Source organism: Artemia sp. Qi Xiang Cuo, chromosome 5, assembly GCF_049724085.1.
Source record: "Artemia sp. Qi Xiang Cuo chromosome 5, ASM4972408v1, whole genome shotgun sequence".
NCBI lineage: Eukaryota > Metazoa > Arthropoda > Branchiopoda > Anostraca > Artemiidae > Artemia > Artemia sp. Qi Xiang Cuo.
Genome location: NC_142798.1, coordinates 53,822,256 through 53,848,424, shown reverse-complemented (window position 1 = coordinate 53,848,424; position 26,169 = coordinate 53,822,256). Strand labels below are relative to the sequence as shown.

Genomic DNA, 26,169 nt, shown 5'->3' with positions numbered 1-26,169 from the left:
ATTTGAACGAAAAAGATCCAAAATGAACTTTGAAACATCAATAGAATGTAACAGTGAAATGGTAAACCACGACGAAACACTACTGAAATAATTCAAGTCTTGCATTTCAACGAAAAAGATCCAAAATGAACTTTGAAATATCAAGAGAATATAACAGTGACACGGCAAGCCATGAGAAAACACTACTGAAATATTAAAACTCTTGCATTTCAACGAAAAAGAACCAAAATGAACTTTGAAACATCAAGAGAATGTGACAGTGACAAGGTAAACCATGAGCAAACACTTCTGAAATAATCCAACTCTTGCATTTCAACGAAAAAGATCCAAAATGAACTTTGAAACATCAATAGAATGTAACAGTGAATTGGTAAACCACGACGAAACACTCCTGAAATAATTCAACTCTTGCATTTCAACGAAAAAGATCCAAAATGAATTTTGAAACATCAAGAGAATATAACAGTGACACGGTAAGCCATGAGAAAACACTACTGAAATATTAAAACTCTTGCATTTCAACGAAAAAGAACCAAAATGAACTTTGAAACATCAAGAGAATGTAACAGTGAGAAGGTAAACCACGACAAAACACTACTGAAATAATCCAACTCTTGCATTTCAACGAAAAAATCCAAAATGATCTTTGAAACATCAATAGAAAGTAACCATGACATGGTAAACCACGACAAAACACTATTGATATAATCCAACTCTTGCATTTCAACGAAAAAGATCCAAAATGAACTTTGAAACATCTTCAGAATGTAACAGTGACAAGATAAACCACGACAAAGACTACTGAAATATTCCAACTCTTACATTTCAATGAAAGAAATCCAAAATGAACTTTGAAACATTAAGAGAATGTAACAGTGACATGGTAAACCATGACGAGATGTAAAAAAAAAGTTGAAAAAATACCATGTTAAAAAATTCAAACAAACATTAAAAAAATGGGAGAGTAATAGGGGTGGGGAGAAGGGGAGGGGTAGGAGAGGAGGGGGATTAGAGGAGGGGGAGGGGGAGGGGCTCTTTAGGGCTCGGGGGCCCTTGCAGGGCCCGGTGGGCCTTTGGGGGGCCCGGTGGGCCCTTTGGGTTTGGGGTAGGGGACCTTATAACACTATTCAAATGGTAGTTGTGTATTATTCCAAACACAGTCGAGAACCGTCCTAATAAAAAAATAATATGTATCTCTTAATAGGAGTTACCATTCCCTCAGATGGTTTACGATTTTCGTTTCTACTTTCAAATTTATCTTGTCTCATGGAGAAATTGTGTCAATCAGTTATCTTTTCCTGTCTGTATTTTCAACTCTCGGATAAGAATATTCCAAAATTGAAATTTCCTTATCTGATGATGTCACCTTGTTATCATAGTATTCCAACCGATGATTGACAGCTGTCATCTTTTCCTTATCTGATGATGTCACATGTCCCGGTCGTGATCTTGTTCGTACAGGGATAAATACACTTAGAAACAACAAACAAATTGACCTAGAAAGAGACACATGATCTTGTCCCGTTAGAGTCGATCAATAATCCAGCAATTGGTGATGTGAACTTATGTTGGCATCCAAGAAACATCCAGCAATTGTTGTTGACATTCAAGAAACATCCATCAACAGTGAGAAAAACCATGGAAAAACATCCTCAGTGAGAAAAACCATAAAAACATGCATAAATTATGTCCTGTCACGAATAGTGAACCCTCTCCCTACTCACCTTTTGGATTTGATAATAATATGTTGAGAAATGAATTATGTCGATCTTTCTATTTTCTGTATATATGTACTGTTTTATTTTCTCAGTAAGTAAATGGCTATTGTTCTCTGAATTTGTGATCCGTATATACTCCCCTAATTTACAGGCCAAGGAGCCTTTGGGGGAACTATCACAGTGTAATATTGTATGTGTGTTGATAATGATTAAAATCTTATCTTATCTATCTTATATTCAATGTTATCACTGTGCAACAATGTGGGTAAATCTTGAAATTCAATACTAGATAAATGTTTAGTTGGAACTGGGGTGTGCGACAAATCACCTAAACGTGGATTGGTAGTTTTAGAGTCCACACTAAAGTCGTGGAACATCTCGAGACATAAATATGGGGAAAATGTCTTCAAAATAATTAGTCGAGGATAGGTTCTCTCCAATATTATCAATAAGATTGTCTGGCAATCCTTGCATTTCACTGGTAAATAAGTGGCTAGTTGGAACAGGGGTGTATGAGGAATCACCTGAATTGGCAATTTTAGAGTTCAAATTCTATACAAATTTCTCCAATTCCTTTTCAATTAACAAATCAAATTTTTTTATAACAGATGAGCTATTTTGGCTAGTTATAACAGCAGATGAATCAACATTAATTTGGATAGATATAGCAGGTGTATTACATGAATCATACCGCCCTTTCTTTTCAGGAGGGGGTTGATTAATCTCTTCAAAGTCTATTTGGTCCAAATATCATAGTCATTAAGTAAATCTTCGATGAGCTTATCAATTTTAACACATTTTTTTTCAAACTGTCTCCGTCAATAGTTTGTAATAAACCAGTTTTCCATTGTTAAGAAAGGATTAAATATACAAGCGTCTGGTAGACAACAATCTGGGGGATGCTTTGCAAACTCATAAACAAGTGCTTCCCAGGAGGTTATTTTTGCAAATTCTATCTGGGGGGGGGGGGGGTATTTACATGTTTTAATAAACAAATAATAAAATAGACCTCCTAGCCAGATTAATGCTTTAGAAATGGTCTTTCTAGGGGATAAAGTAACACTGTTTGTGTTCACAGTGTAAAAGATTTGCTGCTGAAAGACAAGGCAAAGGAATTTCTGTGAAATGTAAGCTGGAGAAAATGGCGTATAGGGGCATAGAAACAAGAAAAAGTACTAGCGTCCCTTAGAAACAAGGCAAAATAGACACTAGCGACACTAGTGCTAAGAACGGCCCTAGCGGCCTTCAAATGTTAACACTGTGCTGAAGTTAATAGTTCCTTTTATGTTTTCTAAGACTAGGAGGGAAGGTGTAAAAAGGAACCTGGAATTAATTTAATCCTTCAGTCATGCAGATAAATTGTTTTTCTTATTCTAGATCAAACCAGGTGAGGAAAATCATCTTTTCTATTAAAATTTTAGTTTGATAGTGAAGGGTGAAGGAGGGTACATGAGCCCACTTTTGCCCTTCTACCATTGATATCAAATTTTCATCTTTGATTTTAGCTCAAAATAAAATGAAACGGGCCTTCCTCTCTACTAAATACCAACGACCATAGGTTCATTGGTCCCACAATTAATTTAAAAGGTGCTTAATTTATAGAGGCGCATGTGCAGTAGCCATTGTCCTTCCTTCTCACCGGGACAAACTAAGAATAGCCAAGTGATGATACCGGTACACTTGAAGGTATTTGGGAGCAAACCTACCGATCTAATTTGGAAATACACTATCCACTAACCAAAGACATAACAAGCAAATGCCCACTCCATACTTGACTACTGGGCAGGACTTAACAATCGGTAAAAATATCTGAAGTTTAGTAACTCTTTTTGCTCTAGGCTGATCGAATGTATACAAAATATGACAAATCTTTCTGATCTGGGCAAGCAAAAATTATTCCAGGTCCGATATATCCTTTTCGATTGGGCTTAAAAAAAGTTGTGACTCCTTTAAAAAAAAAAGTTAGCTCCTTTTAGTCTAAGCGGAACAAACATATTCAAAGTCGTCAAATATACCTTGACCTCCACACCAAAATTTGGCAGCTGGTACTTTGCCTAATTTTGCAGTGAGTCAGGGTTTTTTGCACTGAGTCAACGCATGGAATAGGCTCAGCTCTTTCTTGTACCGAAGCTAAACTTGCCAACGTTATGAAGATATATTAAATATATTTGATGATATATTTAAATAAATTATTATTGAAGATATATTTAAGGCTTGAAGATATATTAAAGAATAAATTACAAAAACTACTTTGATTTATTACAGGAGGATGTAACGTTGGCAAGTTTGGATGTTGAGGTTATTATGAGATTAGTTACTCTGGTAAATAAATACTCGTTTTATTTTGGCTTTCAGTGGAGATTTATACAAGCATGTGTTTAGTTTGCTAATGGGAGTGGCCCTTTAGCTCTCTGTTGGCAAATCTTTTCATGGATTTTATATAAATGTCCGCTATTTGTAGTTTTATGCTTTCCATTGTTTCTGGGCAGCCTCATGGATGACGTAGTGTATATAGAATGGAAATATTGTATATGAAAAACACGATTATAAATCCTTAGACATTTTCCGTAAATATTTAAATATTTTTGATAAAAATAAGAATTTACAATTGATTTTGAAGAAAATAGCAAGTTACATTATCTTGATATTTTATTAATCAAAAGAGATTTCCATTTATTTTCCTCAATTTACAGAAAGCCTACACACAGTGATAGATGTTTGTTAAACGGCCATTTCTAATGACAGAGGTTTTACTCAATTGGCGAGCGAGGCTATTGAAATAAAAAAAATATATGTTTGCTAATATTTTAATAAATAGGGATATAGGAAATTTAAATATTGACCCAATTTATAACATTCTTCTTAAAAAGGAACCTGTTGTTAATGGGGGTAGCAAGATTTTACAAAGTCACCAGGGGACGAGCTTAAATACAAGACGAAGGAGAATTGCGTCAATGGTAGCAAACAAAAGAATTATTTCGCAATGGAATAATTAATTTTATTTCCGTTTGATTTTATTTTATCCAGTTGCTTTAGTGTTCTTATCGAAGTAACTCTATTAGTGACAGTGACCTATGTGGATCTGTTGCGACAATTGTAGTTTATTAATATTGGGGGTGGGGTTTATTTGTTTTTAGTTTATTTTAGTTTTTTTATTTTTGTTTCTTCTGTACTGAAGATTCCCGTTTTATACAGGCGAAATATCCACGTCATTTTGGTTTTTTATGTTTTCTCTACTGGTCGTAATTTCGTTTGTTTGTTTCTTGATTGAATTTGTCTTTCTTTGTTGTTTATCACTACTATTGAACTAAATCATAAGAGTTCAAGAATATCCAGCCTGTTCAAATGGCATAGATGCAATATCTCAGGAATTGAACAGGGTATTAAGCTGAAAACTTCACAGGAAGTTGAGCTGCATGTAAAATGCAATAAAAATAAACCATGTGAATCTGTTTTATCAAAAGGTTATCTTTAGAATATCCTAGAAAAAGTCCCTGGGTTTACGTCAGAATTGGGGGAATGTTTTGAAGTTGTTAAACTAAATTAAAAGACACAATATGAGCCTAACTCTGTCCAAAGAGTATAAATGCGATATTTCAGAAAGGGGTAAATGTGTTGAGATTGTCAGGGCATGTTGATTGGGAAATTAAACTAAATCAAAATACAATATATGCATCCAAAGTTGTCAAAAGAGTTAAGAGAATTAAGTTGATACCTTTAGGTCGTGTGGAGGGGGATGATTGATTAAGATTTGTATACACTAAAGGTTTTAACATGATGAAGGCTAAAGTTCTGTCAGTCTTATAGAACTCAGAAGATTATGCAGATTTTAAATACAAAACGAACTGAAATTAAAACAAATGCAAGTCAAACTCAAAACGTGCAGAATCTACCACAAATAGGGATAGGTCTAGCCCCTTCCCCCTGTAACTTACAAGACCAGAATATAATTCAATTTTAATGAAAATGATCTTTATTTTGAACTACATGTCTTTATGTTTTATAAAACAAGGTTTTTCCAAAAGTGATCTAAAACATTTTCCGAAAACAGATTTTTCAGAGAAAATAAAATGATATATTAAATAAAAATAAGCAGAAAGAAATTTGAATAATTTTTCAAGTGTAAAATTATGATAAGCCACTATCAATAAATAAATGAAACCCAAACGAATAGAAATTACAACAAATAACCAAGTCAAACTCAAAACAAGCAGAACCTACCCAGAATATGAGTAAACCTAACATATCCTATGCATTTTAAAAACCATAATATAACTTGTAATTTACTGAAAGCAATCTTTATTTCGAGCTATGGATTTTTATTTCTTATAACATGAGAGAATGAAAACAAAATCAGCATCATAACCAAGATTACTGAAAAAATGGATATAAATCGATAGTTTAATATACTAATATACTGAAAATTATTTCCTGATATGTCTTATTAATGTTGGATTAATTAGAGTTAAAACCAGAAAACTTTTAAAATGTATTTTTTTTCCGTAAAATGCAGATTATGCTCTAGTCTATAGAGAGCAGAGAGGGTGCTATACATCCTACTTCTCTTTTTGGCATTTTTTGTTCATTTTGAGTTTGACTTGGTCATTCATTGTCATTTCTGATCGTTGTGGATTTCATTTATTTATTGATAATAATTTATGGTAGTTTTAAGCTTGAAACATCTTTTTTTATTCACCTTCAGTTTAATGTTAAATTTTTAAATTTAAAACAAATTTTTAAAATTTTACCTTTTTTAACATTATTTTTCCTTTTTTTTTATTCACCTTTAGTTTAATGTACCTCTGTAGATTTCTTTGGAAAGCCTCTTTTGTGTTAAAACCTTTCAAAAATCAATTTCTGTTTCTTTTAATGGACTTCCTTTTTCATTGATTAAGAAAATTTGTCCCAAATGCTTTAACGGCGGCTGTTTAAAGTAGAGCAATTGGAATAAGACGGAAAGTATTTTCATAATGTCTCAAGAATAGAAGAACTTATTCAGCTTATTTTATTTAAAAATAAAATTTTCTAGCCAAATGATTCAAGGGCAATTGATCAATGAAACGCTTGCAAGTACCCGTTACCATTAATTGCTGCACTAATGTACGATTTTAGTAAGGCATTACAAAACCTTAAAAAACAGGGGATAAATGGGACAGTGGCAGCCCATGCACAGATCGAATAATTAATGCTCATAAAAGTTTCAATAATACACTTCGGTTTTGTTTGATAAGATTTGGTTTTGTTTACCCAGAGGAAAACACCAAATTACTCCGACGCTACTATTTACTTTTATGATTGGAAGAAAAGGTTAAATTTTACTAAATAATATTGTTTGATAATATTCCATGGAATCGGCAACCACTTGGTTTTTTAATGACAGTACTAGTCCCATATTCATTAAAAATTAATGCTTGATACAAACAACGACAGTACTATCGATAAAAAAAATGATAAAAAGAAACTATAAGCAGAATAATAATGACAACAATGAAACTGAAAAAAATGACAGAATATAAAAAAAACTAGGATCCATCAATCTCTTTGATAAGGCTTTTCCAACGATTGTGTATCTTCTTTAGATATGATTTATTGTAATGTTAACTTTGAAAGAGAGTTTTAAAGTTCTTTCAAGCTCAAGTAATTAGCTAATGCTGCATTTAGGATTGCTATAAAAAAACCAACCTGTCTATAAGGTTTGTTATAACCTTTGTAATTGCATGTTCGGCATTGTTGCCCATAATTCTTCCATGAGTGACTTGATGTCCACTCTTTGTTACACACTTTACAATTGTACCAACCATAACATCGTTCATCGTCCTTTATTTCTCGTGCTGTTTGACGATCCTGCATTAAAACAATGAAATTAAGGAACATATTCAATTAGAATATAGAAGGGCTACTTATGATTTTACAAAATCCAGCCAAACAAAAACAAACTAAATAGTAATTATGTTTATATTAGGTACGGCTATTTATGTGGCTTAATAACTTCTTTAAATATATTTTCTCTTTGAAGGACACACTCGTACAAATTAGAAAATTGACCTCATCTTTTAAATGTGTTTTAAAATATAGTCTGTAATTTTGTAGTATTAAGAGTTCAATCAAGAAATAACAAAGTAACTTTACTCTGAAACAGCTTTACTGCTTTTACAGATTTAGTTTTGTCATGATTTGGGTCATGACCTGCTTCCTCATAATAATTTAAGCTTCTAGAATTTTTGATTTTGTTTCAAAAACAAAATGAATCCTTCTAAATTATTTACTGTTTGATAAAATCTGCAAAATACTACGTAAATAGACAGTGGAATCCCTGGACCATGATTCCAAAGTTATTTGAAAACGGAATAATCTTCCCTCGATTTGAAGACTCGCGGTTGTATTGTAAGCCTACTAGACTTGCTGCGTAGGCCAAATATCATTATCTTAAGAACTGGGACTGTACGTTTAGAGTGTACTTTTTTAAAGCTTTGATTGAGGCCCTAATGTCGCTTAGTCAACTTGAAACCAACTGGGAAATTATACCTGATGGTAGTGTTCAATTGGACTTGGCACCATAAATAACTCATATACTTAAAATGACTCCATTTAGGGCCGGATAAAAATCCTATTGTGCACCATCAGATCTTATCGAACAAATTAAAACTTATAATATTGTTGTCATAGTTAGCAGTAGCGCATCAGACACCGACCTTTCTCATTGACTTGGAATTCTTCAAACTAAGAAATTTGTAGAATTTTTCGATCCTTTTGGTTCGAGTATTGTAAGCCTCTTGGTTTGCAATAATCGTTTTATAACCCTAAAATAAGATCAACGTAGAAAATAAGGAAGATATGTAGTTCAAAATCTCAAGAGAGTGCAAGATTAGTAGTATTGGGTCTCTACGTCCGAGCACAGCCCTATCCCTTTTGCACTAGGAGCCACGTCAAGCCCTCAGGGCATTCTCCAGGACACTGGTCTAATATTTACATATAGAAATTCAAACAACCTTGTCAATGACGTAGCTGTTTTATAAAGAGAAAGAATTTCTATAGGGCCATTTTAATTAGTCATTTCAGTTAGTTTTTTAAACTACTAGGCCTTCGGGCTTAGATTATGTTTACTTATCTTTTGAGTGAGTATATATATATATATATATATATATATATATATATATATATATATATATATATATATATATATATATATATATATATATATATATATATATATATATATATATATATATATATATATATATATATATATATATATATATATATATATATATATATATATATATATATATATATATATATATATATATATATATATATATATATATATATATATTATATATATATATATAATATATATATGTATATATAATATAATATATATATATATATATATAAATAAATAATAATATATATAATAATAATATATAATAATATATATATATAATATACATATATATATATGTATATATATATATATATATATATATATATATATATATATATATATATATATATATATATATATATATATATATATATATATATATATATATATATATATATATATATATATATATATATATATATATATATATATATATATATATATGTATATATATATATATATAAAATTAAATTCAAGTAAATGAAAAAAATTGCATCAGACAAGTTTTGTATGATTTCAAAGTTCAATTTTGAGCACCCAAGTCACAATATTTACTCTGATTAAACAGTCAATTTAATACAACTTAAAAACTTTGAGTCAAAAGGAAAAGATAAGACCTACGAATCCATGAACTCATAACCTTTGAACACAAACACAGGTGTAGAAATATTCCTTATTATTCATCTTTTTTTATTGCATTATTATAATTCCTACTGTTACCAAAGCGAAATAATATTGTCCTGTATTCCCGTGTTTAGAAGCGTAATTTTAATTCAGTTGGTTTATTTCTGTAGCGTGTTAAACCCATTCGCATTGTTCCTAATTTCTGACGGAATAATAGCCACGCGTTTTAAAACCATATTAAGTTAGGAACTGAATTTGTATCGCACGATAAGCACGTAATTTATCCATAACAGGATTGGTTCTTTTGTGTTATTTTTAAGCCAGTAAAAACAACGAAAAGGTTTAAAGTCAAACCGTTTTTAAAAGTCAACTCTCTGTTTCTCTGTATCTCTTATTTCATAAAATAAATTCTAAATTTATTTAGACGTAATTATAAATTATATTTATTATTATATGTTTAATTATATTATATTTTCACCGATCTCTCACCTAATTTGAGACTTATTTTCTATTATTACCCGAAGAATAGACCTTGATGCCGCGCTGATTTTTAGGTGGCATTCCACAAATGAAAGGCGCGCTGACATGGAGAAACATTTTGGTAGCCAGCTGTCGTTTAATTTGACGTTATCATCTCAACTCAATCACTATTAAGAATTAATTCAAGATCAATAATTAAACTTATTATAGCTGCTCTTTTGCCAGACTGGTGCAAGCGTCCTAGCGGACGATAGAAGATTTGACGGGAAACTGTAAAAACTGACCTCTACACCTTTGATGAATTCCAAGAGTTTGGCAGAAAGTGGGAGAACTGCTGAGTCCAGTTTTCTGAAGAGCTGGCATAAGATCGCGACAAATAGAAGTTAATCTTGCGGACTATTCTAGATGCTGGGTGAGGTGACCCTGTATCGTTTTGGAGCAAGTACAAGCACAAGTAAAGGTCTAAGCCTCCAGCCTATACGTTTCACCTCCATGTGTCATCAAAGTAGCCAACAGCTTACCATAGAAGAGGGCCATGTATTGCCACAGGGATAACAACAGGAGGAACAAGATCACAGCCAATTAGAGGGCTACGATACTAGGAGTACAAGATTACATACCTCTTTATAGACCAATCAGAGAGCTAGAAATACTAACGGGATTGACGCAACTAATATAAAGAAGGATTGTCAGTATAGTTGATATTAGTGTGAGAATAGAATTCAAGGAGTGAGAACAGTTTGACAATACTCATTTATTTATTTGGCAAGATATATATTTGCAATAATGAGTGGAATGTTTACACTATTAGAAGTTCATAGTGGATCTTGTAGCAGCAACGATGATACAAGAGCACCAAACATTGCCGTAGAAATCACGAGAGGGTCTCGACTTTGTCTTGAGTGGGAAGAAGTATATGCAAGATACGTGATATCTTTGAGCAAATTTAAATTGGAGGACCAATCATGCTTCGCTGTGAAAGTCGATATAATACATATACATAGACTTCAAAGTGCTTGAAATGCAATAGTGAAGTATATTGAGGAGAATAAGTTATATCGGTAATTGTATATGTTTAATGTATTCTTGTTGTAATTATGCTCATACAATAAAAATGTTTCGAAATAAAAAATGTTCCATTTCTTTTTGTTAGATTTTTTCCTTGAAGTAGGTTATCGAATATTCACGAAGTAGAACGAATCATGGTTAGTCTAGACTCAGCAGTGAGCGTTAGGATTGAAAAATGAATGAATTTGAGAAAAAGAGAATTAAGTCGAATCTTGTGATTATGAAAAAATGTTTGATTCTAGATGAAAAATTTTCTCGAGTTATCTCTTCAACGAAAGAAATTTTCTCAGGGAACACTTGACAATATAATGGGGAGTGATACTCCCCCGTTGGACTATTGTATGAGGCTTTTACGATGTGACTCAAATGCTTTTACTCAAGTTATTGATATAATAATTGAAACAAAGCAGAATAATATTATGGATATATTTTTGAATACATTGCCTTAGATTCTTTGTAGATGACTCACCCTTCAAAACAGGTTATGTAACGTCACAGAGTTACTCCTCTCTCCTATCCCCCTCTCAGTTAATCAAACGTGGATCAGTTTCTCTTTAGCTGTGAGAGAGTTGACATTAGAAACCAAAAATGTTCTATACATGTCCACTATGTATTTATACTCTTGGCAGTTGGTTATTATGCGAGAATTGTACAATTATTGGTGAGTATAATGAAAAGTGCAAATTATGCAACTCGTGTAAATTACATAGAGGATATGCAGTACAAACTAAAGGCTGTAATTCATGTCTCGAAGAGATTTGTGACTCTCATCCTAGAGGGCAACTATGCTCCAGTTGTCATTATGACAAATGTGATCAGTGGGAGAGTGCTTATCCTGGTATGATTGAAAAGAACCATAAAGGTGATTTTAATTTATTTCTAAGACATTGGTATCGTTTTGAGTTCAAATCGTCTATGACGAAGTATTCAAGACAACAATTTAGCAACAAAGGTAAAAATACAATTTTATTTCTATATCATAAGTGTGAAGAAACTGTCGATTATGACCTTGCGCCTACTGCTTTTTAGTTAGCATTTTCCGATCGTGACTCACCATTTAAAAGCGCTGTATATGATAGTGCGTCCAATAGACAAATTAAAACAAGTGTAATTTACAATTTGAATACAAATAGTATCATTGGCTATACAAAGAGATATGATAAGAGTGAAGTTATATAGTACTGTAGAAAATTCGACCCTGACTTTGCAGCCATCAAGATCAATATAACGTTAATTCAAATGATCTACCAGCATTAGTCGTTCTCGACAGTTGCCTGTACGCCGAAGAAGAAGAAGAAATCTAAAGTGAAGAATAAAGACATTGTTTTTGTGTATATATATTTTTTTATTAACAAACAAAATTACATACATTTTTAAAACACTTTACTCGTAGGGCACTAAAATCAATATTATACAGGTCTGAAAGGATGTTGTCCACCATAAAGTCGTTCAGACGTGGATTGTCCACTTAAATGTTGAGAAACTGTTTGTAAGTATAGCCGAGACATCTGAACATGAAATATGGTAGGTCATGAAAACTGAAACTTTTAGTCGTCAGATCCTGCACTCTCTTTTGGTTTTGAATAATAGTTGTCCCACTGATTTCAATATAGTTGTTGATGTGTGGAGTGTAGAATGTATAGGGTAGGCCGAGAGGGTCAAAAAATTCAATAGTCTTCATTGTTTGAAAGATGCACAGCCAATGCCCAGTATTCACAGTCGACGGACTGCTATTAACAATGATTAGGGTATTGTTTGCACTTTGAATTTTTCCAAGGAAGTCCGATGGTAGACAATAGGATCTGTATTTGGACATGTGGGGGTCTGTATTAAATACTCTGATTGTTTGACTAGTGTTCATGGTACAAGGTTTCGTAGAAAACTGCTTACGGGAGTGATTTGACAATAGGTTTCAATTTAGTTTAGCGAGATTAGTGCGATACTCTACGCTAACGCCTCGGCAAATATACACTCTAAACGCACACTCCGCGTTCGTACTATACTTATATCTTGAGTGTCAACAAAGTCTAGTACAATGATACCATGTGTTTTAGCGAACATTTCTTCGGTTATACCATTTTCAAATAGTTTTGAATCGTGATCTAGGGTATGCATTGTCAACTCGTACAATGTCCTATAGGATTTATAAAAAGATAGATTATAGAGTGGGATTCCATTTACTTTGCAGACAAGAGATGAAAGTCCAAACATCTCAAATTTATCTGGGCAACCAGTCCACGAATCTATTGCGTTAGCGCTTTTTACAAATGCCAATGCTAATTTAGATGGAATTTCGCCATTGATAAAGGATGAGTCGGTGAATGTGCGCGAGCCTGTGGCAATATAACGTTGATTAGTGATTGTATGAGGAACAAGTAGTTTAATATTATTTCCAATGGCTCTCAGTTTTTCTACTGTCAAAGCAACAGAACTTATAACCTGCTACTTTCGTACATGTAGTATTGCCGAGGTGAGGGAGAGAGTTACATCATGATTGGCAGGAAGTTCCTTTCGTAGAGGGAAATTGGATGGAGCAAGCGGCAATTTTATATCCACTTTAATATTTGGTGGTAGCCATTTGGGTATATTAAATATCTCATGATGTATTTTTCCAACTAGATTTAATTCACTAGTTGTAGCATTTTTAAGTGCATCTGTAATATCAGTATCTGTAATATATTCATATCCGTTGCAGGTGCCTCTCAATTCCTTGCATGACTTGGGTGTAATCAACATGAACTGTATATAGCTTGTATACTTTGAGAGATTATTGCTTGTGCTCACCAATGTACCATGTATATAGACACTGATTTGACGGAATAATTTATGTAATATACAATTTTCATAGGATATTCAGTCAGCACGAATTGGCATTCCATTGTCGGATTTCTTGACTATCACCTGTGAAGCTATAAATGTCGAAGACATTTCCATAAAGTAGTCTTCATTGGAATAAATTTGAAAGTGAATATTATCGGAGAGCGGTAGTTGTGGATAAGATTGTTCATAGTATCCATGTTTTACGCTCACATCAACATTTTCTGCATTGCATAGATTTAAAGATGAAGTGATTGAAGGATGAAAATCCTTATACGGTAGATATGCCATTGTTCAGTCTCTGAAAAGAAATCCCGTTTCGATCTACTAATTCTCTTCCTGGGGCTTCTTCTTCTGTTTATTGTACGTGTCGTCTTTTTCCTTCTTTTCTTTGACAGGGGTGATGTCTTTCGTTTCTGATCTGAGTAGAGACTGATGAGTGGTACGCTGTTTCTCAACCTTTTAAAACCTTTTCCATTTTGTTGAGATTTCAATTGCTCGCCAAGGGTTCGCACACTGGACCTAAGACTGTCCGAAGCACTTTTTTTAAAATCCTTTGCCAGAGGTCTAATCGTATAGTGTAGAGAATGCAAAACCTGTCGCAGCCGGTGCAATATATTTCTTAGCCAGAGGTAGTGCAGAGCGAAACAGCTTAACAAACCAACTGCCAAGACCATAGCCAGACATTGACGAACGACCTTTGTAATAGTCCATTCCATTGCCCAGTGGTCTTGGGCCAAGAGTATTAACATAGCAGTCAATCTCATGACAAATGAATACCACTATTCTATTAGACATCTTGTTTGTTTTGAACACCGACAAAGATGGGTCAAAAATGGCATGCAATCACAGCAAAACCTTTTGATATTGCTAGAGGTTCACCTAATTCAGTTCTTAGTGTTAACTGGCAGAGTTCTAAATAGGAAGTGTTTACGGGGACGTACTGAAGATGCTTTACATTGTAATAATGAATATGATCTTGATTGTTTTTTCGTTCAAGAACTCGTAGAAGGGGGATTGTGGTATTCCCAACTCTGAATGTTTCAACACATGAAGCATAAAGAAATATACAAGTGTCCGTGGAGAAGCCAGGCGGGTAGTCAGCAAAAATAACATTTGTGTTTCCGGCACTTTTACCATTGATTATATTAAGTTTAAAGCCAAGCACATCTTTTAGATTACCATTGAGAATAACCTTTTCACTGACAATGGGTGAACTAATGTAGATCTTGCCTTCTTCCTTTGAATAGTTAAAATGAAATGCTCCTTTTTTATGAGTGGAAATTCTTTTATTGGTAGAACGACATAAATCCTTCATACAACTGACTTCCTCGTATGGTAATTCGAAATATGGATAATCCAACCAGTTGATCTTTTGAATTTTATGTTGTTCACTAACGGCTGGTGGCCAATCTAAGGGTCTAATTTTTAAAAGATATTTGCGATCTTTTCCCAGGATATCATAGGTATTTTCGAGAATAAAGTCGACAAGAGCCACTTCATATGCGCCATCGAATTTGATAGTGGGAGAGAGTTTCGTCAAAAAATCAATTTTTTTTATTCAAATCATTGTAGAGAGGGTTGGAGACACTGGACATGAATGTCACATAGAAATCATTGGGCATTGTTAATATCTTCAACTGCAACCCAAGAATCAAAATCAGAGTCGTATCCTAGCCAACGAACAAGCAACTGTCTCTTGCCCATGCGAGTACTGTTCTTTAATATATTTTCAATTTGATAAATGTCACTACTGTTTTTAACTTTTTGTATTTCATATTCATAAAAACCGCCGAGAATCTCAACATGTTTGGTTTCTCGCAGACAATATGTCTAGGGTTCGGTTTCTAAGATTTTGGACACTTTAAAAAGTTCAATGGACCATAAATAATTCCCCTTTTCAAAAATATTGCTGGCTCTATTAATTCGAACGGTATCGCCAACATTGAATTTTCCTTCACAATTTTTTTTTCGCTGAAATACAGCTTAAGAAAAGTGTCAAATGTATTTTCACTACAATGAACTTCCTGAGGGCTAGCATTGGACAGAAATTGATGAGGTCGTTGGTAATATATATTTGCATGATTTTATCTAAATCATGAATAAAAGCAGCAGTATTTTTCAGTGTACAATATCTTGAAATTAATAAGCGAATCATTGTTATCAATCGTTCAGCAAAAGCAGCCTTTATCGGACTGTGACTATGATAGAGCTTTGTATTATATTTCAATAGAACCTTTTGCACATGTGGATTAACAAATTCGCTACCTCAATCACTTTGAATTTTTCTATAAGTATCTTGTTCAACAATACTTTCTAAAGCCTGTGAAACTTCAAGACCTCCCTTTGATCGCAATTAAATGGCAAATGCATAGCGACTAAAGAGCCCTGATTGTCACTAGAATATATTTGTAGGGTGTATTGTGCCGTCTTTGAGTCTCATCTAGAGTTGAAAGATCTGTTTGCATTATATGCAGTGGGAAAAAGGCTTTAGTTTGTCGATATTGTTTGCCACGAAGCCTGTGATTTTGATGTAGAGAGTAACTCGATTCATTTTCTAGATACTCTTTTGCATTTTTTAAAGTGCTGCTGCTGCTGTTGCCACCAACGTCAAAGGCAACTTTAAATAGTGTTATGGGGGCACTTAGACTTTCCGCTTCACAAATCTTTTCATAGACATGTTTTAAAACTTCATCCATTTTGAATGCAAACACGTAGTGTAATGCCCACTACCCTTTTGCACACTGGAGGGTGGTGCTTGTGACGGTGAGTTGATATCAATACGTCTTCGCTTTTGTCTAGTCATCATCATCGGTGTTATCAAATCATTGCTTCTGCTGCTACTAGGAGTGCTAGTATTTTTCAAGACTGATTTAAAATCTTCTTCTTCCTCTTCTTTTCTAAAAATTGTTGTTGTTGGCGTTGTTAGAGGACTAGCGCCGCTACTATAATCTCTTAATTTCTTACGAATTTGCATATTGCCAATAAGACTTTTGTGAAAGTTTGATGTATTTAGAAAGTTGTATAGATTATTGTCAAATGATAAAAGTCCTTTACGATTTGTAACCATATCACAAATTAAATCGAGTAGATTATAACTTTTTCCCTGAATTATAGCTCGTTTCTCTGTGCTATCGACTGGAACTTGATTATCATCACCACTTTCCAACATGAGATATGTTAATACTCTTTTACTCTGTTCCCGATAGCTGTGTGGCAGTAGGTTTCCAATTGATGTCACTATTGAATTCAATTCCTTTCTCCTTTGATTGTGCTGTTGTTGCTGCAGAATCTTGGGGAGATGTTGCCTTTTTTGGGGGGGATCAGTGATATTGACGGCGGGTTTCTCACAATACGGTCTATGTTTGTCCACACGACGAAGTGCATCTTGAATTAAAACTAGCTAACAATATTAAATTACTTGTTCCTCATACAATCACCAATCAACGTCATATTGCCACAGGCTCGCGCACATTCACCGACTCATCCTTTATCAATGGAGCAATTCCCTCAAAATTAGCATTGATATTTGTAAAAAGCGCTAGCGCAATAGGTTCGTGGACTGGTTGCCCACTTAAATTTGATATATTTGGCCTTTCATCTCTTGTCTGCAAAGTAAATGGAATCCCACTCTACAACCTATCTTTTGATAAATCCTATAGGACATTGTATGAGTTGACAATGCAAACCCTAGATTATGATTCACAACTATTTGAAAATGGTATAAACGAAGAAATTTTCGCTAAAACACATGGTACTAGACTTGTCTGGCACTCAAGATATGAGTATAGTATGAACGGGGAGTGTGCGTTTAGAGTTTACATTTGCCGACCCATTGCCTGAGAGTACCGCACTAATCTCGTTAAATCTATTTAAAACCTATTGGCAAATCACTCCCGAAGGCAGTGCTCTACGAGACCTTGCACCATGAACAATGGTCAAATAATCAGTGTATTTAATATGGACCCCTATGTGTCCAAATACAGATCCTATTGTCTACCATCGGACTTCCTTGGAAAAATTAAAAGTGCAAACAATACCCTAATCATTTTTAATTGCTGTCCGTCGACTGTGACTACCGGTCATTGGCTGTGCATCTTTCAAACAATGAAGACTATTGAATTTTTAATCCTCTCGGCCTACCCTATGCATTCTATACTCCTCACATCAACAACTATATTGAAAACAGTGGGAAAACTATTATTCAAAACCAGAAGAGAGTGCAGGATCTGACGACTAAAAGTGGCGGTTTTCATGCGCTACTATATTTCGTGTTCAGATGTCACGGTTATACTTACAAACAGTTTCTCAACATTTACATAGACAATCCATGTCTGAACAACTTTATGGTGGACAATATCGCGCACCATCAAGCATCGATTTTTACTATAGGAGGATAATCAACACGATTTTCACAATCTTTTTTCCTTTTTTCTTCTTTTTTTTTCTCTCTTTTCCTTTTTCTTTCGTTTTCATAGTATGATTGAATATTCCGGAAACCTACAAGTTCAAAAATCCTTTTTTTGGATATATATATATATATATATATATATATATATATATATATATATATATATATATATATATATATATATATATATATATATATATATATATATATATATATATATATATATATATATATATATATATATATATATATATATATATATATATATATATATATATATATATATATATATATATATATATATATATATATATATATATATATATATATATATATATATATATATATATATATATATATATATATATATATATATATATATATATATATATATATATATATATATATATATATATATAATGTTACATTTCTACTTACTTTTAATTTCTCACAGCAGGCTCCTTTTTACTCAATAAAAATTTTCAAACTGAGGAGATTCACCTAATCACCTTGGGTGGTTGGCTTTTGTTTTGATTCCAATATGTTCCCAATCATTACAAATCCAAGCGTCATTATAGCTTAATTTTTAGTTGGTAAGATTCGATACACAGAAAGCTGATTTTGTTGACCTTTAGACGCCGGAAGTGAAGTGTTTGTTTATGAAAATAGGTGAGTGCTTGTCTGTCTCTGAGACAGAGAAGCAAAATTGTAAATTGTAAAACAGACAAGCGAAAATTGTAAATCGTCATATGTTTACGAAATTTTTTTCCCTGAATTCATGGAAAATAAAAAAAAGTTTTGTTTACTATAAGTCATGACTTTTTACTAGTTTTTACTAGATTTCGGGAAATTTACTAGATCCTCTAAATTTACTCGATTTTTTTTTTACTAGATCTAGTAAAATCTTACTGACGGTGGTAACCCTGACTGCAAATCCTTTATGTAATTTACGCGGGTTGCATAATTTGCACTTTTCATTATACTTATCAATAATTGTATAATTCTCACATGATGATCAACTACCAAGAGTATACATACATAGTGGAAATGTATAGAACATTTTTGGTTTCCAATGTCAACTCTCTCAGAGCTAAAATAAAAACTGATCCACGTTCGATAAATTCAGAAAGGGATAGGAGAGCAGAGTAACTTTGTGACGTTACATAACCTGTTTTGAAGGGAGATTCATCTACAAAGAATCTAAGGCAATGTATTCAAAAGTATATCTACGATATTATTCTGCTTTGTATCAATTAATATATCAATAAATTGAGTAAAAGCATTTGAGTCACGTCTTAAAAGGTGCATACAATAGTCCAACGGGGCAGAATCACTCCCCATTATATTGCCATGTGTTCCCTGAGAAAATATATTCCGTTGAAGAGAAAACTCGAGAAAATTGTCATCTAGAATCAAACGTTTTTCCATAATCACAAGATTAGACTTAATTCTCTCTTTATCAAATTCATTCATTTTTCAATCCTAACCCTCTCGCTGCTGACTCTAGAATAACCATGATTCGTTCTACTTCATGAATATTCGATAACCTACTTTTTAAAAAATCTAACAAAAATAAATGTAACATTTTCAATTTCAAAACAATTTTATTGTGTGAGTATAATTACAACAATAACATATTACACATATACAATTACCGATATAACTTATTGTCCTCAATATAGTTCACTATATTGATTCACTATTGCGTTTAAAGCATTTTGATGTCTATGTATATGTATTATATCGACTTTCGCTGAAAAGCATAATTGGTCCTCCAACTTAAATTTGCTCAAAGATATCACGTATCTTGCATATACTTCTTCCCACTCGAGACAAAGTCGAGATCCTCTCGTGATTTCTACAGCAATGTTTGGAGCTTTTGTATCATTGCTGCTGCTACCAGCTCCACTATCAAATTCTAATAGTTTAAACATTCCACTCATTATTGCAAATATATATCTTGCGAAATAAATAAATGAGTATTGTCAAACTGTTCTCACTCCTTGAACTCTATGTTCACGCTAATATCAACTACACTGACAATCCTTTCTTATATTAGTTGCATCACTCCCGTTAGTATTTCTAGCCCTCTGATTGGTCTAGAAATAGGTGTTTAATCTTGTACTCGTAGCCTTGTAGCCCTATGATTGGCTGTGATCTTGTTCGCCCTGTTCTTATCCCTGTGCTAATACCTGGCCCTCTACTTACCATGTCCAGTATTTTAAGAATCCAATGCTAGGTCCAATGCTTTCGTGAAAAAATGCCCCCTTTTAAGATTACTGGCTTTTTTTTATAGGAGATGATTTGTTTAACGTTTAGAGAATGGACTCCTGACTCTCTCTCAAAATTATCTTTTTTTCAGCTGCCCTTCTTCTTTCTTATTTTATAAATCATACTTTACATCCATGATCTAAAAGAGTAAAAGTATCTTGCAAATACAGAAACTGGCGCTAGTGTTGAAAAAAAAGGTCAAATTCCATCAATTGCTCAGCACTTCTTGAAATTTTCTATAGCTTCGTAATTAGGTGTTTTCAAAAACTAAGATCTGACACTTATTACTATACTAAATTGGCCGATTACACTATTTACATTTCTCTTCTTACACTTAAAATTGACAAGAAGCACCAAAATAGCTTTACTGAAAAAAATTCAAATGAATTCACTGAAAAAATGTGCATCGTCAGTTTAATATACATATGCTGATATTTATTCTTTAAACTCTTAATATATTTTTGTTTTCCTAAAGTTACAAGGAAAAAAATTTAAAAGAGTTTTTTTAAAAGTACAAATTATATTCTGGCTTATAGAAAGCATAGGGTTTAGAACCCAACTCAGATTAATTTCTGGTCGCTTTGAGTTTGACTTATTTTAAATTCTGTTTGTTTTTGGTTTCATTTATTTATTGATACTGATTTGTGGCAGTTGTATGCTTTGCAGATTATTTTATTCTATTTTTGTTCATTTTTGGTTTAATGGAGTTCTTTACTTTATTTTGAAAAACTTACGTATTTTGTGAAAAAGTTTTTTTGTTAAATTTTTATTCGTTTTATATTGACATAGTCTTTTTCAGGGAGAAAGACTGAGCCTCTTCCGAAGTTAAACAACCATCCCTTCCATAGAAACCTTTAATATCCCCTGGGAATAACTTACAACCCTTGCCTCTAATCTCTGGGGTTTGTTTCAACCCCAAAAGCCTTGTTATATGATACTTAGACTATTTTGAATAGAATGACTATCTCAAAATTTCTATTAGACACATTTCAGGACAATATGATGTGTGTGTAGGGGTGAGAGGGTAGCTGCCCTCTGATCACTTTTATTCTTAAAAAGAGCACTAGAGCGCCTGATTACCAATCCAATGAGCCTCCTCTGAAGTTTATATGATGATACTTTCTATGGAAACCCTATATGTCCCCAGGGCACAGCTTACAACCCTTGCTCTGAGGACTGGGGGGATTTGTTATCCCCAAAGACATAATTTCCAGACCTTTTTGATAGGCTATATCAAAATTTCGATTGGAAGTGTCTGGGGAAATGATAGGCGTGAAGGGAAACATTTCCCCTCTGATCCCTTTCGACTAATAAGAAAGACACTAGTCCTCTCAATTTCTAATCGAATGAGCCCTTTTTGACAGTTCTACGACAAAAATTTCTATAAAAACGTTATATACCCCAAGCGCATAACTTACGACCCTTGTCATGAGGGTTATAGGGGTAGGGTTGTCATCCTTAAAGACATAATTTTCAGATCTTTCAACTACGTTGAACAAAATTGCCATATCAAAATGTTGATCGGAAATGTTTGGGGAAATGAGGGGCGTGGGGGGGGGGCGATTCTCCCTCTGATTAATTTCGACTATAAAAAGGGCAATGGCCCTGTCAATATCCAATCGACCCCTTTTTGAAATTTTTACTACAACACTTTCTATATGACATTATATGCTCCCACGGCGTAAGTTACAACCTTATCCCTGAGGGCTGTTGGGGGTTGTCATACTCAAAAACATAATTTCTGGGCCCTTCAACTACGTTCAACAAAATTGCTATATCAAAATGATGATCTGAAGTGTTTGAAAAATGATGGATAAGGGGAGGCATTCGCCCTCCAATCGCTTTTTACCATTAATAAGGGCAGTAGCCCTCTCAATACCCAATTGAATAATTCCTTTTTGAAGTTTCTACGACAAAACTGGCAAAGACCTAATTTCCAGAACTTTTAACTACGTTTAACAAAATGTCTATCTCAAAATTTCGATTGGAGGTTTTTGTGGAAATGGTAGGCTTGAGAGCAGTGTTAGTTGCCCTCCGATCACTTTCGAGTATTAAATAGGGCACTAGCGATTTCAATTTCCAATCGAATGAGCCCTTTTTAAATTTTCTATGATAACACTTTCTCTAAAAACCATTTGTTCCCCCGGGGCATAACTTACAACCCTTGCGCTGAGGGCTGTAGGGGGAGTGCCATCCTCAAAAACATAATTTCCAGAGTTTTCCACTACGTTGAAGAAAATGTCTATACCAAAATTTTTATTGGATGTTTTTGGGGAAATGGTGAGCGTGGGAGGGGTGTTAGTTTTCCTCTAATCACTTTAGACTATTCAAAAGGGCACTATCCCTTTCAATTTCTAATCAAATGAGCCCTTTTTGAAGTTTCTACGACAACACATTCTATAAAAACCTTATATGCCCCCAGGGTATAACTTGCAACCCTTTCCCTGCGGGTTCTGAGGGTGTTTTCATCCTAAAAGACCTAATTTCCAGAACTTTTAACTACGTCTAACAAAATGAATATCTCAAAATTTTCATTGGATGGGTTTGGGCAAATGGTGGGCGTGAGAGGGGGGTTAGTTACCCTCCAATGACTTTCAAATCTTCAAAACGGCACTAGCCCTTTCAATTTCCAATCGAATGAGCCCTTTTTGAATTTTTACGACAACGCTTTCTATAAAAACCTCATATGCCCCCAGGGCATAACTTACAACCCTTGCCCTGAGGGTTATGGGGGGTTGTCATCCTCACAGATATAATTTCCAGAACTTTCAACTACGTTGAAAAAAATGGTTATCTCAAAATTTTGATTGCATGTGTTGGGGAAAATGGTGGGCGTGAGAGGTGGGTTAGTTGCCCTCCAATTCTATTATTAAAAAGTCCACTAGCCATTTCAATTTCCAATTGAATGAGCCCTTTTTGAAGTTTCTACGACAACATTTTCCATAAAAAAAAACCTTATATACCCCCAGGGCATGATTTACAATCCTTGCGCTGAGGGCTGTGGGGGGTTGTCATTTTCAAATACATAATTTCCAGAACTTTCAACAACGTTGAAAAAAATGGCTATCTGAAAATTTTGATTGTATGTGTTTGGGAAAATGGTGGGTGTAAGAGGGGGGGGGGGGAGATAGTTGCCCTCCAATTAATTTCAACCATTCTTCTCCGTTCTTCTTCAGAATATTTTTCTCCATTAATATAGAATAAAACTTGTCTATTGAAGGTAACTTTGTATTTTTCATAGCTATCAATATATTCACAGGAAAAAATCCCTTTCTTTATTATTTCTTTAAATTCTTCAGTATTTTGAAACACATCAGAAGTATACTTAAAATTATTGGTTAAACAATTGCAATTTACGTTACATTCCCATTTTTTTAAATTTTCAGAAAGCCTATCTAATGATGAGGCCGAAAAACGGAATGAATCAATGAAACGCATTTCGTATTGGATTTTATTAACAGTTATTTTTATAAAATGATATAAAACTCTCCGCTGAATCAAAATAGCGTTATCAGGTACTAATTCTCTAAGAAATAAATGAGAGTCATATTGTGAGATATTATGCATTACAATAGGGATATGTTTAGGAATTCTAAAGTTCTTATTACCTTCTGCATGAGTAAATTCATGTATTTTACCAGTCTCCTGATCGGGATCTAAATAAAAATTATTATCTTCTATTTCATTCTCACAAATATGACAGCTTTTATAACTTGTGTTATTCTATTTTCTTTTACTTTTTCTTGTGTATAACCATGATCTCTCTGTTTGTTTTCATACTCATTGGCTATTTCTGTATACATTTGTGTTATGATAGTTACAAAATGCCCAATAGTATCTTCACCGAATTATTCGTAATCTTTATTGTATGTTGTATCAAAAAAACAACATACTGGGAGTCCATGAGCAAATGGACTTTGCTCTGATACTTTAATTATCTTTTTACCTTTCTTTCGATTAAATTCTTTATTATACGATTCAAAATCGGCTATTATGCAATAGGGCACTTTTATTTGTTTAGCTATATTTTTAAATTCAATTTTAGATCCTGGTTTTGACATACTGATGTCAGGATCTTCACAATTTCCTTTTTTATTATGTTTTTCAGATTTTTCTAGTTCGTTAAAGTGTTTTCCACAGAATATACATTGACGGATTTCATGCTCATTTTTAGTTATTTGAGATGCAAGTAATCTACTTAAATCTTTAAATAAAACATAATGGTTATAAAAATAGAGTAAATTAATCACATGTGTAGCAGTTTTTCCATTGATCTTGGTCTTAGGAATATAAGCTCTAACCACTTTGTTTTCACTTATTTCATATAAACAAATTTTAATATTATATTTGTGTTCAAATTTATAAATATCTTGAATATCCATAGGAAAATGAGTAATCCCATTAAAGTTGAATTTATTTTCATAGAGTTTATATTTTGATAGTCTATCAGCATGTCTATCATTCGCTGGGTGAAGATAAGTAAGTATTGACCAAAGAAAGCATTTACTGTCATTGATTTTTATATTGATGCAAGCTTTTTTATTTTTTTATAAATTCAAGTAGTTCTTTACAAGTACCTCCCACGTAATTTGGTAATCTTGTCATTCTATGATCTATTCCATTGACTCTCTCAGCCAGATCAGGGCCTGATCTGGGTGTATTCTCTATGACTAATGTATGCATATTCCTGTGATTACTATTTAGAGGGCTTTGTTTGATGTCAATATTTTTATTAAAAATCCAGGACTAGATGATAATGGATAGGTTTGAGTTCTTCATTATTCTTCTGAGAATAAAACATTACACGTGATGTAAATTGAACTCTATAACTATCTCTATCATTCGCTCGTTTTTTTTTAATCTCTAACAACAGTGTCAAAAAGTGTTCCAAAATTAGCTCCATTTGTTTATATTATAATACTAACTGAAAGTAAATTTTCTATAATCTGTTGGATACTTGGGCTATTATCTTGTTAAATCGCACTTGAAGAAGAACCTTTTTTTCTAGAGATATCTACAATATTTCCGTTTCCTGTTAACCACGTCCAAGAGAGCCACAAATAGAAACAGAATAAAAAAAACTTTTGAAAAACTTGAAAAATATACATATTGTCATACTTTAGTTTTATTGCTGTTCAATGATAAATACAGTTCCTTTCAATATCCTATTTGGAAACAATGTGTTAGGGCTATATTCTTGGATAGTTTTAATCATTCAGCCTCTGTTGTTTGTTTTTTATTTTTCACTGTTTTCTGCTAGTTACTGACAGTGTCTTCTTTGCTACAGAAACCACAAAACATTTTTTCATTCATTTACTGTTGATTTTTTGCACACATTCTTAATTTTTAATGTTAGCGCCCTCTAAGTGCAAATTAAATAAAAAAAAAAACAAGTTTTTTAAACTGAAAGTAAGGAGCGACATTAAAACTTAAAACGAACAGAAATTATTCCGTATATGAAAGGGTCTGTCCCCTCTTCAGCGCCTCGCTATTTACGCTAAAGTTTTTTATTGTTTAACAAAAATAGAGTTGTGAGAAAGTCAAGCTTTAGCGTAAAGAGCGAGGCGTTGAGTTGAAGCAATGTCACTGTTTGTGACATTGCTTCAAATAAGCAA

At 33.2% G+C, this 26,169-nt stretch overlaps 1 protein-coding gene across 2 annotated transcripts in view; it reads right to left on the bottom strand.

The window, feature by feature from the left end:
- The window catches only part of LOC148952274 (zygote arrest protein 1.S-like), a 177,207-nt gene that overhangs the window by 32,691 nt on the left and 118,347 nt on the right, over positions 1-26,169 (bottom strand). For both annotated transcript variants that reach the window (XM_089088910.1, XM_089088911.1), the window contains exon 4: positions 7,401-7,562. In XM_089088910.1, the coding sequence (XP_088945036.1) occupies positions 7,401-7,562 (162 nt within the window). The remainder of the gene's footprint in view (positions 1-7,400; positions 7,563-26,169) is intronic.